The sequence below is a fragment of the Castor canadensis genome, chromosome 6 (assembly GCF_047511655.1).
Source record: "Castor canadensis chromosome 6, mCasCan1.hap1v2, whole genome shotgun sequence".
Taxonomy (NCBI): domain Eukaryota; kingdom Metazoa; phylum Chordata; class Mammalia; order Rodentia; family Castoridae; genus Castor; species Castor canadensis.
The window spans coordinates 85,801,342-85,813,964 of NC_133391.1; the positions used below are offsets into that span (position 1 = coordinate 85,801,342).

The 12,623-nt window shown below is 32.4% G+C and overlaps 1 protein-coding gene across 2 annotated transcripts in view; it reads left to right on the forward strand.

Moving 5' to 3' along the window:
- The window catches only part of Fbxl17 (F-box and leucine rich repeat protein 17), a 481,585-nt gene that overhangs the window by 304,299 nt on the left and 164,663 nt on the right, over nucleotides 1–12,623 (forward strand). For both annotated transcript variants that reach the window (XM_020175035.2, XM_020175052.2), the window contains one exon: nucleotides 10,920–10,996. In XM_020175035.2, coding sequence (XP_020030624.2) covers nucleotides 10,920–10,996 — 77 coding nt within the window. The remainder of the gene's footprint in view (nucleotides 1–10,919; nucleotides 10,997–12,623) is intronic.

A 12,623-nucleotide genomic window follows, 5' to 3' on the forward strand; every position in this document is an offset into this window, starting at 1 on the left:
AGCTTATGCCAAAGCTTTCCTCCGCTTGCCAAAGAGCTTCAGGTATGAATGATACAAATCCCTCAGAGTGAATATTTCCTAGACTGTATTAATTTTTACCCATATTTTTCACTTTTTTTGGCATCTTAAACATATCTTTGATAATTTATATGCATTTTAGCAGAATATGGCTAGATATAAGTAAACAGATAAATTTAGGCCCATTAGTAACTGTGCAGTATATGAATGTTCTATTTCTTTTCTTTTTCCTTTTTAAACATTTTTTACACAAGTTGAACTCAAGCCAGTAATTGAGCTAAGGCTTACCTGAGTATGTATCACATTCATTGACTTCCTTATACTATAACCTCTTGTAATTTCTTTTACCTTCTTTGGAGTATTGCATGACACAGTATTGCTATTACTTTTCCCAAAGTCTAAAAAGCTGCCAAATGGCCAAAGTGTATGTGATGACCTGTTTTACCTTTCAACAAAATGATCAACAAAAACTTTATTCTGTATGTTTTCATATAAAATTCTATCATTACCAAAGCACAGTCATGATACCCTCAGGACCCATAGAAGCACAAACTGACCACTTGACTCCAAGAACATTTACCTTACGTCTCTTTTAAATGATGGACTTTTCTCTTGCTTCTTTATCTCACTGGTCACTTTAGAAAATAATAAACTGTTTCTCTTGAACCCTCAAAGTTGCTCAGAATGCCAGCATGTATTCCTTTATTTAGTGAGGCACTTAGATACTTTCTGTGTAGACCAGAAATTTTAATAATGTTATTCCATTCTGCTACGTAGTTTGTTAATTATACAGACAGACCAGTAACTACAATAATGAATAGTTGGACATTTAGAAATATGCCAGAGAGAGAAATTCTTCATCTTGATTTATCCTTTAAAATAACAAAGCTGAGTACTGAAGCTGAAAATGTCGCTTGTTCCTGCTGGCTGTCAGACATGATGTTTCTTACAGAGGTACCCACTGTCTGAAACAAATAGTGAAATGTGCCTTGTCCTTTTCCCATGTTTACTTACTATCTTGCTTTTGCAACTTCCTGCAAGGAGAAAATAGGTAATGCTCTCCCCCTCCCATGGTTTCAGTCAGTCTTATGAACTGGTTTTATTAGTTTTCTGCCACTTTCCTTATGAACAAAGACGTGCTTTCTCTTCATGGGGAACAGACTGATAACCAGTCCCGGCAAAGCAGTCTGGATTTTAGTGATTATGGTGTTTCAGGTGCTAGGCAGCTAAATTCCTTTATCTAGTGCATTTACAGCAATTATGTATTTGTTGATTAGTGGTAGTTTCAATAAGGGAAACATTTATTAAGACTTATATTTATAAATACACATGCATACATGTGCTATATATTATTCTTTTGATTATAAATCATTGCATTGTTTGTCTTTGCATTGAGGACAAACTAAAAAGTTTAGAAAGAAACCTTTAGCAGTATATTTTGTAGGCAAACAGACTTTTAAATGTCAGGTGACATTGAACTAGCCTGATAGAGAATCTAAGTAAGATTGCTAAGTCTTTCTCTGGAATTTCTAAAACTCATTCTTTTGCACTTATTTGAATGTTAAAAAGAAAATGTGCAGGACTTTTTCCTCTGTTTTTCATTGAATAAAAATTAACTGAAATCAGCTATCTTCCTTCCTTTGGGATTTAAAAAATGTAAACTGCATAGTTGTGAGGAAATTCTTGATTAAGCTCCATATTGTCATTTTTAGAAATACATAGACGGTTCAACTTTTTTAAAGTATAATTGTTATTCTTTGTTTTCAAATAAAATTTTTCTTTCTGTGTAAATATAATGTGCTAAAACAACTAAACTTGACCTGCTGCCTCTCTTTCCTATAAGTGTTAGAACAAAGATGATTCACCTCTGACATGAACATTAATATGTAATAATATGAGGGAAATGGGAGTAGAGCAGTGGCAGTCCCAGAGCTGAGGAAGCAGCTTTTATGTATTCAGCAGTGATGATTATTAAGCCTTAGAGGGTTCAGAGTTCATTCTAGCTGAGCATCAATAAGGTCAAATGTATATAGTGTCCCGTCTTCCTCCAGCACACGTGATCTTTGTCCTCTTTCTGAATGCACATGTGGGTTACTTGGTTCCTGCTGCTTACACATTTCCTGCTCCCTATTCTAGACCTCTTTCCTTATTGCTTCCTTTTTATTTTTATTTGGTTTTTTGTTGTTCATTTATTCACATGTGCATACATTGTTTGGGTCATTTCTCTACCTTACCCCCCTTTATTGCTTCCTTTTTAGAAACTAATAAGAACCCTGAGTATTCTGTTCTCTTACCTGCAAGATTTAACTAGGTTTATATAATCTCTACTTGAAATCACCTTTATTAGTTTTTTTAAATCAAGCCAGAAAGTTATTTAGGCTTAAAAAATAATGACAGGTGCAGACTTACCTAGAGTGAGTATTTAAAGCGTATGGGAAACATTTGGAATGGAGATACTGACCAGTTTTTCTTTGTATTGATTACAACTATCTAACTATAAACTTTCAAAGACATTAAGTTAGTTCTCACCTCATTGCATTTTAAAACAACCAAATATCTTTTTTTCACATCACTGCAACCATTTTCTCAAACAAAATTTTGAGTAGTACTTTAGGATACTTTGAATCATCGTTAGAAACCATTCCTTTAACTTTTATAAATTGTCTTTACCTCCTGTGTTCTATAGTTGTTTGAGAATTATACACCGAAAAGAGATTCTCTGCCTTCTCAAATGAGAAGGAAACCTTTTGTCAGCATCTTGTCTGAGTTGACTCCTTGACTATGCAGGTCATGGGAGGTCTGTGTTGAACATCAGTCTTTGGCTGTATCACAAAACTAGTATTGAAGCACAGGCCAACTCCCAGAGTACAGGGGTTAAAGAGGCAATTAGTCACTACAAAGCAGAGTTGTAGCTGTCTTCTGGTGAGGAAGTTCTTAACTCTTCCATGAGTAATGCCTGAAATTTCATCTTGTGAGTGCTTTTATCCTCCACTAAAATAATTTAGTCAGCCACTTTAAATTAAAAGTAAGCTTAAAACAAGATATATATTCGATATAAAATATGAATTAGACTTTCATATCAATACTTACACAGTTAGGGGAAATCGGGTGGAGAAGAGCACCTAAATTTCACAGTATTTACATTAGTTATCTGGAAGCCTAATGAGTCCCTTTAAAATATTGGTAACATTATGATTACTTATGAATGCTCTTATTTATTATTGGTGGTAGGAGTTTGGAGCTTGCCAGGACTTTACTTGGCTTTTTTTTTTTGTTTGTTTTTTTGCAGGAATGGATTCCCATGAATTGAAATTCATTAGAGGAAACCATAATTTTTTGGGTTTTTTAATAATTTATTTTTATTATTGTTGGACTGGGGGTACATTATGACCTTTATAAAATTTCTCACAATATATCATAGTTGAATTCAACCCCTCTATCATTTTTCTTTATCCCCCCCATTCTTGGGATAGTTTCAGCAGGTTTCATTTTTTCATTTACATACATGTGTATACAATATTTCCACCATATTCACCTCCTACACCCTTTCCTTATATTCTTCCCCCTCCCACTGACAACCACCCCCAGACAGGACATGTTTTGCCATCCTGTTCTCTGTTTATGTTAAAAAAAACCCACAAAACTTCATTTTTGTTTGTTTAAGATAGCTAGATAGTGTGTTTCATTGTGACATTTCCATGTATGTATGGATTATAACCTGAATTGGTTCATTCCTTCTTTTTCTCCTATCTACCTTAGTCCCCTTCTTATAGTGATTTTAGCAGGTTTAAAAATTCTGTGTTCATTCTTGAACAGAGAGTACACTAACAACATTCACCTTCTTAACTTCTTTTTCCCTCCCTCTCTTGTATGTTACCTCCCCTTAGCGTAACCTGTTTATTATAATATTATGAGGAACATTATTTTAAGTGAAGTTAGCCAGGCTCAGAAAACAAAAGGCCATGTGGTTTCTCTCATATGTGGAATATAGACCATGGTTTTTTAATGTTTTTCTGTTTTTGTTTTTCTTAAGGGCCTGGACTTTTAGTTCCACACAGTGAAGTTTTGTTACATCTAGAATGATAAAATCTTCTCATCTGTCTTCTATATTCAAATATGCTAGAAAACCATAAAGATAGCATCAGCCTTAGCTCTATCAATAATTGCAGTGTCTAGATTCCTCTAAAGTTATTGGCAATTGACTGAAGCAAACCTACCCCCCCCACAAAAAAAAAACTTAAAAGACTTCTTAATATTCTTTATTTCAAAGCAACTTTATTTCTTTTCCATTGAGGAATGAATAAATTAATAGATTAAGAAGTCTTGCTTTTAATTTTATCTTCCCTTTCTTTCTACTATTTCCATTAATCCCAGTATATGAATATCTTTAGCTGAATTTTAGTAACTATGGATAGTGATATGATTTTTCTGCTCTTAGTTATAAACATTAATCCTGCCAATATTAAAACTAATAGTATTCATTCTGTCAATATTATAAAATTATATCCATCACTTTATAATAATACTGCTTTCTGATTATACCTTTTAGTATTTGTAACACAGAGTTTGCATTCAATGAAATATTGAATTAAATAAAAACTTAGCATATTTTTTCCTTTTCTTGAATATTCTAGGGAATGCTTCCAAAAATTTATCCCAACTTATAATGTTTAGTATGGTTGTGGTGAAGGGATGGAACAGTGACTAAATTAAAAGTAAGACTTTGGAATAAACATGCCAAGTTTATTACATTTGTTAGTTCCATCTCCATCCCCACTCCTTGGAAAAGCCTTTAATCATCTTGTTTCTTAGTAGTTTAAAGGAAATGTGCATTTTTATGTGTAGGCTTTATTTCATCTGAAAAATATTTTAAGTATTCTCATAAAAATTCAAGCTACACTAAAAGATGTTTTGGTATATAAATGAAGAAAAATATTTGCACAAGTGGTTCGTGATGGCCATTTGTAGATATATTAGAAAATATTATTTTGTTTTTATATTACTCTCTCAGTGCTGAATCCTATTACTTTCCAGTAGTAAACCTACCTAATGTCACTCAGGAAGAAGGCAGTCTAGAAAGAATCAGCAAAAGATAAGATCAACAACACCTCCTTCCCTAATGGTGTGATGTACCTGATGTTAGATATGCAAACCCGGAGAATTTAGTAACATTTCAGTTTATAGGCCACTTCTGTTGGCCAGGTCCCAACTATTACTATTTTGTAACCTTTCATTACCTATGTAATAAAATGGGAATCATTTTGTTGTTAGGTAACAAATGCCTAAATCTCAGATTTAATAATAAGATATTGGCTTCCCAGAGAATAACATTTGGTAAGTGAGAACTTAATGAGTGTCCCAAAGTAATTGTTGTTAGCTGCTGAAGCTGGTGACGTTTTGCATGTTACTTCTAGTCTTTACCCCTGTGGTAGATTTAGAAAGTGCTTTGAGCAAAAGCTTTAATTGCAAATCAATCTTTAAAACAAATTTCCAGCATATGTATGTTCTATGAGAATATCTTTAGAATTTTATATGAAAAATTGACATGAGTGTGCATTTGGTACTGTGCTGTTACTGGGATTTGTGTAAAAGAACATTTACAAGAAAGTGTCCTGTAAGATACTAAGTGTTCTCAATATATCAGGTAGGTGCCACCTGTCACTTTTCCAAAATAATCTTGTATTTGTCATTTATGTGCAGTTGTTTAACTTAATGACAAAAATAAATATTGTGTGATAATTCTGAAAGGTGAGCAATCCTATTACTAGAAAAAGTACTTAATAATGCTCATGAATGAAATTGTATTCAAATGTAATAAGAGAAAATATGCTATTACTAGATTCTTGAATTGCCTCGTCTTATAAATGTTTTCCTGTAAATTTACCTTTATTTGAACATGAAAATCTTTTATAGTGCATTTTCTGAAAACAGGGTATACCTATAAATGATGCCCGTTCACTTACTGTGCTGGGGTTTGGTTATTCTTCAGAGAAACTGAATTCTAGGCATTAGAATCAGCTATCATTATTCTTTTTGTCAGTGCCAAATTATGTTTTGGTGACCTTTGCCATCATTTAAATGATCCATATATGTATTGGTCAGTATGAGCTTCTGCAGCACACAGTGAGCTAAGTTTGCTCCCTTGTTTTTTGTTTTTGTTTTTGTTTTTTGCAGAACTGGGGTTTGAATTCAGGGTTTCATGCTTCCTAGGCAGGCACTCTTACTGCTTGAGCCACTCTGCCACACCCCCTGTTCTTTAGGTCTTGTAAAACCCCTTTTATTCCCTTTTCAGGGATGAGTGTGTGTGTGTGTGTGTGTGTGTGTGTGTGTGTGTACTGTAGTTTCTTAAGCCTCTGTCTACCTACAGCATCTATAATGTAGGTTCATTGTTGACTTTATTTAGTTGTAAGAAAGGATGAAGGGAGGTTCTGTTTCTAAAATCCCCACATAGATCACTTTTATGATGTGTTTGAATTTCAGGAGCTTCAGGTTTTGTCTATATGTTTATTCAATCTTAAATATCTGGTTTATTGTACTTACTTAACAATTGCTTTATAGCACTTTCCATATTATTTTTTGTTTTAAATCCATGGGGTTGGCTTTATCTTGTTGTACTTTTTCCTTTGTTTAAAGATATATCTGTTATTCAAATATGAAAGTGACTTGGGAAAGAATATCCTAAAGTATATTTAGAAATGTGTTAAGCCACATACTAATGCATCTCTAATGGGTACGTTTCTTTTCACACCTCTAAGGTGATTGAGCCAGTCCTTTAAAGTGAGATTTGCAAACCAGTGTCTGGCAGCTCCAATTAGCTTCTTTTTGGTTTGAAGCACATCACAAACAGTAACAAGGTCTCCTAGGACACTCCTCTTGCAAGCAATGTAGTCATATTTCCTCATTAGTTCTTTTCAATTGTCACTAATGCCATGTTCTAGCTTTTGAGTAGGAGACAAAAAAAACCCATAAAAATTTGGTATGTATGTAGAATGGGCCATTGTTTTCCATAATTCAAGGCTCTTTTGAATTCCTTTGATAGTTTTGAAGCCTACACGGCTTAATTCATTAGCCTTTACCCATCACATAAATCAGATAATCAGGAATCTACTGCTAAGGAGACATGTTTTCCCCTCCACTGAACCTAAATAATGTCTTCTCTGAAAAAAAAAATCTTATATAGCTCATAAATGTAACTTTTCTATTGCTTTTCAAATTTCATCCAATGTTTCAGGTGTATTTTAAATGTTACCAAAACTAAGTGAGTATAAAATTATGTTATTATCAAAAATAATTCTGGATGCTTTGAATACTTTGGAGCAGGTTTTCTGGCACTGTTCTGTGTTCTAAAAGAGTTTTTATATATGTACTCAACAGCTGTTACTCAAGAATTTGCAATAGTAGCACTTTTTAAAAATTCTGTTCAGACCCCTGCCAGATCAAAACAGCAAGAAAATAATCTGAGGCATTTCACAGTAGACTAAAGCATATTTAAACAAACCTACGACAAATGATTTGGAGAAAATTTTATTTGGACCCTCATTTTAGAGAGAATGATAATGTAGGATCTCCAAAACCAATCAGTTGTCAGTGGTTCCTTACAGGTGAGACTGGATTATCTTAAATTTTTCTTCTTGTTAAAGATATGTCTCCTATTACTTCTCTGTACTCGGGAAGATGATGTAGTAGGCTTAATTGTGCTTGATATACATGGGCTACTTTAATAGTCGTTGATATTCTTTGGCATTTTTCTCTTATGCCATTTCCCCAAATTATGGATTTCTCCTTGCTAATCTTACAGATTATTCCTTTCACTAAGGGTGTGTTTTTTTTCTTCCCTGAATTTTATAATTCCATATGTTATCATGCATGAAGTGAGAAATCTCAAAATAATATATAATAATATATAATGATGGTCTTATGATTTTCTGAAGTTTCTTTTTAGGGATGGTGGGGGAGGAAGAAAAAAGTTTTGAACTGTAGATTCTGAGTTTAGGGGCTAATTTCTTCCTGGAATTAATGAATAATCTTCTATGTGATAAATGCAAACAGGAAAGGGAAAAAGAAACAAGTTTTCAGTGTCATCTTTGGTCCCGTCATTCTGTTTCTCACTTAAAGATTATCACTTTGTAAACATTTTTCTCTTTTATTAGTACCATTTAAAAATATCCCTAAGTTTACATAAGTACTTGTGGCAAAAAAAGCATTGCTATGATTTACCAGTTTGTTTTCTGCATACATGCTATGCAGTGAACTGATTATTGCTCTGATGTTAATCCACTAAGGTCATGGCTAGAGCCAAGACTCTTTGGAAAACATAGTAAATGTGGTTCACAGACTTGTTATGTTTGGGTATTCTTGCAATTATATTTTAGAATTGACTCTAAAGTTTCAGGAGAAAGAGACAGTCACCTCAAATGATCTTTCATCAGGACCTGCTGTCACCACATGCTGCCAGAGAAACTAGACCTACTTGAATTATAAGGCTTCAGACACTAGCCAGGGACATGAGATGGTTTTTCCGTTTCTGTTGATTTGCAGTAACAGGGTGACACAAGCCACTTTCATTTTTAACTCTTGAAACAACAGCTACTTTAGCTAGTTATTTCAACCCACTCGGGGTTTTTTGTTTTGTTTTGTTTTTTTGCTTTAATATTACATTAAGAGTTTCAGTTCAGATTCACAGAACCTGGAATTTCTGTTCTCCAATATCACATCATGAAGATACAAAATTAAATTTTTCTACAATTTCTCCACATAATAGTTTTTCTTCTTCCATGAATTACTGTTGGAGGTATAGTTCTTTGATGTACATAACTCTAGCACACTGGTTGTGATTAGAGGGTAGTTAAAATATTTGGAAATTTTTATATAACTGAACTTTCAAGAACATGGCAAAAATAGGTGATCCTATGGAAAAGCAGAAAGTCCTCCTTTCTTTCTGAATCCTATGTTATCTCTTGGCTATTATATTACCTCTTGAGTAATCTACATAATTTTATAATATCTTTTCATAATCATCCATACTTTAACTTTTCTCTGTCATGTATGGAAGAAACCTGATGATTATAGCCATTTATCAATTTTTGGAGCAATCTTCATGCATTGATTGATTGTCCTATTTTATATATATTGATTTGGCTTGTGCAGTGATATTGATTTGTGTAGTTTGCTGTCATGGTCTTATATGTGTATCTTTAATTTCCATCTGTGTTTGTAGCATATCTAATATAAAATTAAAAAGGGAATAGGACATTGCATTTGTTTAGCTCAAATATAAAGTCAAGTATTTTGAGCTATTTAAATAGAGCCTGAGAACAAAATACAATTACTGGTTTCACAAAATATAAGATCTAGTAATTTTTTTGATTAGTAACAGGACAGATAAGATACATATCTTTGATCTTATACAAAGTAGTCAGTTAGTTTAAAACTACTTAGAAATTTGTAATCATTTAGGGCCTTTATTTTTTTCCTAGCATGTAAAAATTAGTTTTTAAGTCATATATAAAAAATGGCTGTTATCTATTCATTTCTGCTTTTACCCTTTATTTTTATGAACTTATGAACTATTACATTAAAGCCAAATGACATGGAATTAGCTATAAATTTTCCTTTCACAATAATCTGTATCAATCATAATTGCATTGTATTACTGTTTTAAGTTTTTCTGCTATAGTCATGGAAAAGCTCATCCATTTTTATCATAAATTTTCTTTTAAGGAAAATAGCCCCCAAAAATGTTTATTTGGTTATTCTACTTGAAATGCTTATCATTCCATTAAACAAAATTCTATAAAAATATCTTGAGAGAAAAATGTATCTTCTCTATAACTAACTTAACCTTCAATAATGAATTATGTGGAGTAAAATTGTATGAAATTTCCTGACATTTTATGAAGATGCCTACAAATAAGCCAAGCAGAAAATAAAATATATGAAGGACAGAGATGGATACTGAGTAATTTGTGATGTATTATACACACAGGTATCAAATTACTTGATCCTTACTTCCTAGAAAAGGTTAATGACTCTTTTTTGCTTTTACCCTTTTACTTTACTGTTATTTATAAAGATTAAAACAGGGACTGCATTGAAGGATTGTATATTCCTATGTATCAGTTTGACTGTACGGGACTTTCTAATATTATAAGGAACTGAGCTACAAAATTGATAGTGTTGTTAATCATTACTTTTAAACTTCTTTTAATTCTCTACTGCAAGTTCCACACCCTTGTGTGGAACAAAATGCACCATTAAAATATTTTTAACTTAAATGAAATCCAGAAATGATTTTAAATCTTACATTTTCCAGTCTATATTATTAAAATGGCATGAACTTACACAAAATTCATTTAAAATATTAAAAATAAAACATTTAAAAATTTTAAAGCCCTTATAGATACAGATTTTTCATCTTTATAAGTCATAGACTTTTAAAACATTTGCTTTATTGTAAATAAAATTTCACCAAAGTGTATTTAGAAAGTGTAAATCTAATGTTATTAGATTTCAACATTAATAACTGACCTATAACTAATAATAATTTACATATTATTTTATTACATAGATGATAGATATATTACATAGCATAAGTTTACTAGTGTTTTATAATCAAATGTACCAATAATCTTATAGGAATATCTCTTTTTCATCTCTTTGATTTTGTAAAATACACTGATAGTACGTGTGTTTAATTAAAGCCATTTTGGAATTAGAGCACTTAAGTTTAAAGCTGGAAATATAATACTTTTCCTGAAACACCTTGAAAGAGGTTTGTGGAAAGAAGAGCCCTGTGGCATTCATCAGATGCTGACCTCTTCCTGTTGCATTCATGGCCAGATCCTTGCTAATTTAACTTGAAGCCCATTAGTATAACTCACCACTTTTTTTGTGTGTTTCAGGTGTGTGGAGGTCATTGCAAAGGAAGGACAAAACCTGAAAGAGCTGTATTTGGTGTCCTGTAAAATTACAGATTATGGTATGTAATAAGTCATTATCCTAACCCTTTTAAAAAATGAAAAGTTATAAAATCATGGGTTTTTTAAAGAGAAATGAAGAATTATCTCATAGTGAGTATTTATCTTCATTTGTATTAATTCTGATGAGATAACCCCCAAAAAGTAAAGAAATTATGAGCTAACAACCAGAGTAAAATGAATGTGTATTATCAGTTCATTGCCACTTGCAATCACACACACACACACACACACAGAATTTAAAAGTATGGCTGAAAGAGCTATAAAGCAAAAATCTTAGGACAATTAAATATTTGATATTATAATTAACATAACCAAGGTAATTGTTGCATTGAGTGCATTTGCCTACTTTAATATCATGTCAATGCACTTCTACTCACATTCTAAAGGCCAACCTTCTTACTTAAATTCTTAAGCATTAGAAATGTCCTTGTTTAGACATGCAGAAAATAAAGGGTGTACCTTTGTATGCAGCATTTTAAATTTTCTTAATTTTGAATAGTCTTCTCAAGTGGAGAAAAACAAACTGTTATTAAAATATGAAAAAGTTGAAATCATCTGTTAGAATAATGAAAAAAAATAATTTAGTCTTTCCTTTTTTTGTTCAGCTTTAGATATTTTTTCTTACCAGTTTATATATTTGACCTAGATGCAGTTTTAACCAGATATCTGTAAATATAAAAGACCGAAATGGTTTCACTTTTTCCAATTTTTGGATTGTTTATTTAAATATACTTTCAACCTTAATGTAAGTTAATAATCCATTAAGTTTTCATTGTTAGCTTTGACATGCGTTAATGACTGCAATCCTATGATGTCATGCTGACTCTCAGCCCTGGCTACAAAATTCGTCATTTTGAACCATTACTAAAGCCAAAATGAAAAATAATAATAATTTAGAGACAGGAATATAGCGCAGTGGTAAATCACTTGCCTAGCATGCACAAGGCCCTGGATTCAATCCTTAGCTCCACACACAAAGAAATGTAAAAAAAAGGAAAAAAAGAAACTTAAAAGATAAAGTGTCTTTTGTGAATTTATCCATGTTGTTTCCATGTTGTTGATATTCCCCTAATTCTGCCTTATAAGGAAGTTTTTTGATGTACTTTTTTTCCCTTACCTTGTGGTTTTTTGTCTGGTTTGGCATATTGAATTGCAACTTAGGTACAGTACCACTCTAAAACTCCCAGTATCTCCCTATTGTCTGGAGAGTTCTCCCTGCCACACAGCGGATTGACAATGATATGCATATGCAGATTTGTTAATTAACTCATACTTTAATGAATTCCAAACTCTTTACTTGGCATTCAGGTCTTTAACATCAGTTTCTTAACCATCTCTCCAGTCTTATTGTATATTTCTCCCCTATACCTATGCACTGCTGGTTGTCAGATTGCTAATAGTCCACCTCTATGGATTAAATTTGTTTTCATTTTCATAAAGTCTTCTAAGGTTCTTCAGTGAAAAATGTCAGTAAAGTTTCACTTTGTTTTGGAGGCATAGAGATATTTTTACTCATAACAAAGCCAGCACTTACTTAAGTTAGCAAGTGCAAAAAATGTTCCAGAAGATGCGAGATCTAGGAGATGAGAAAAAGCTTTGCACTTGAGACAGACCTGGAGTCAGTTC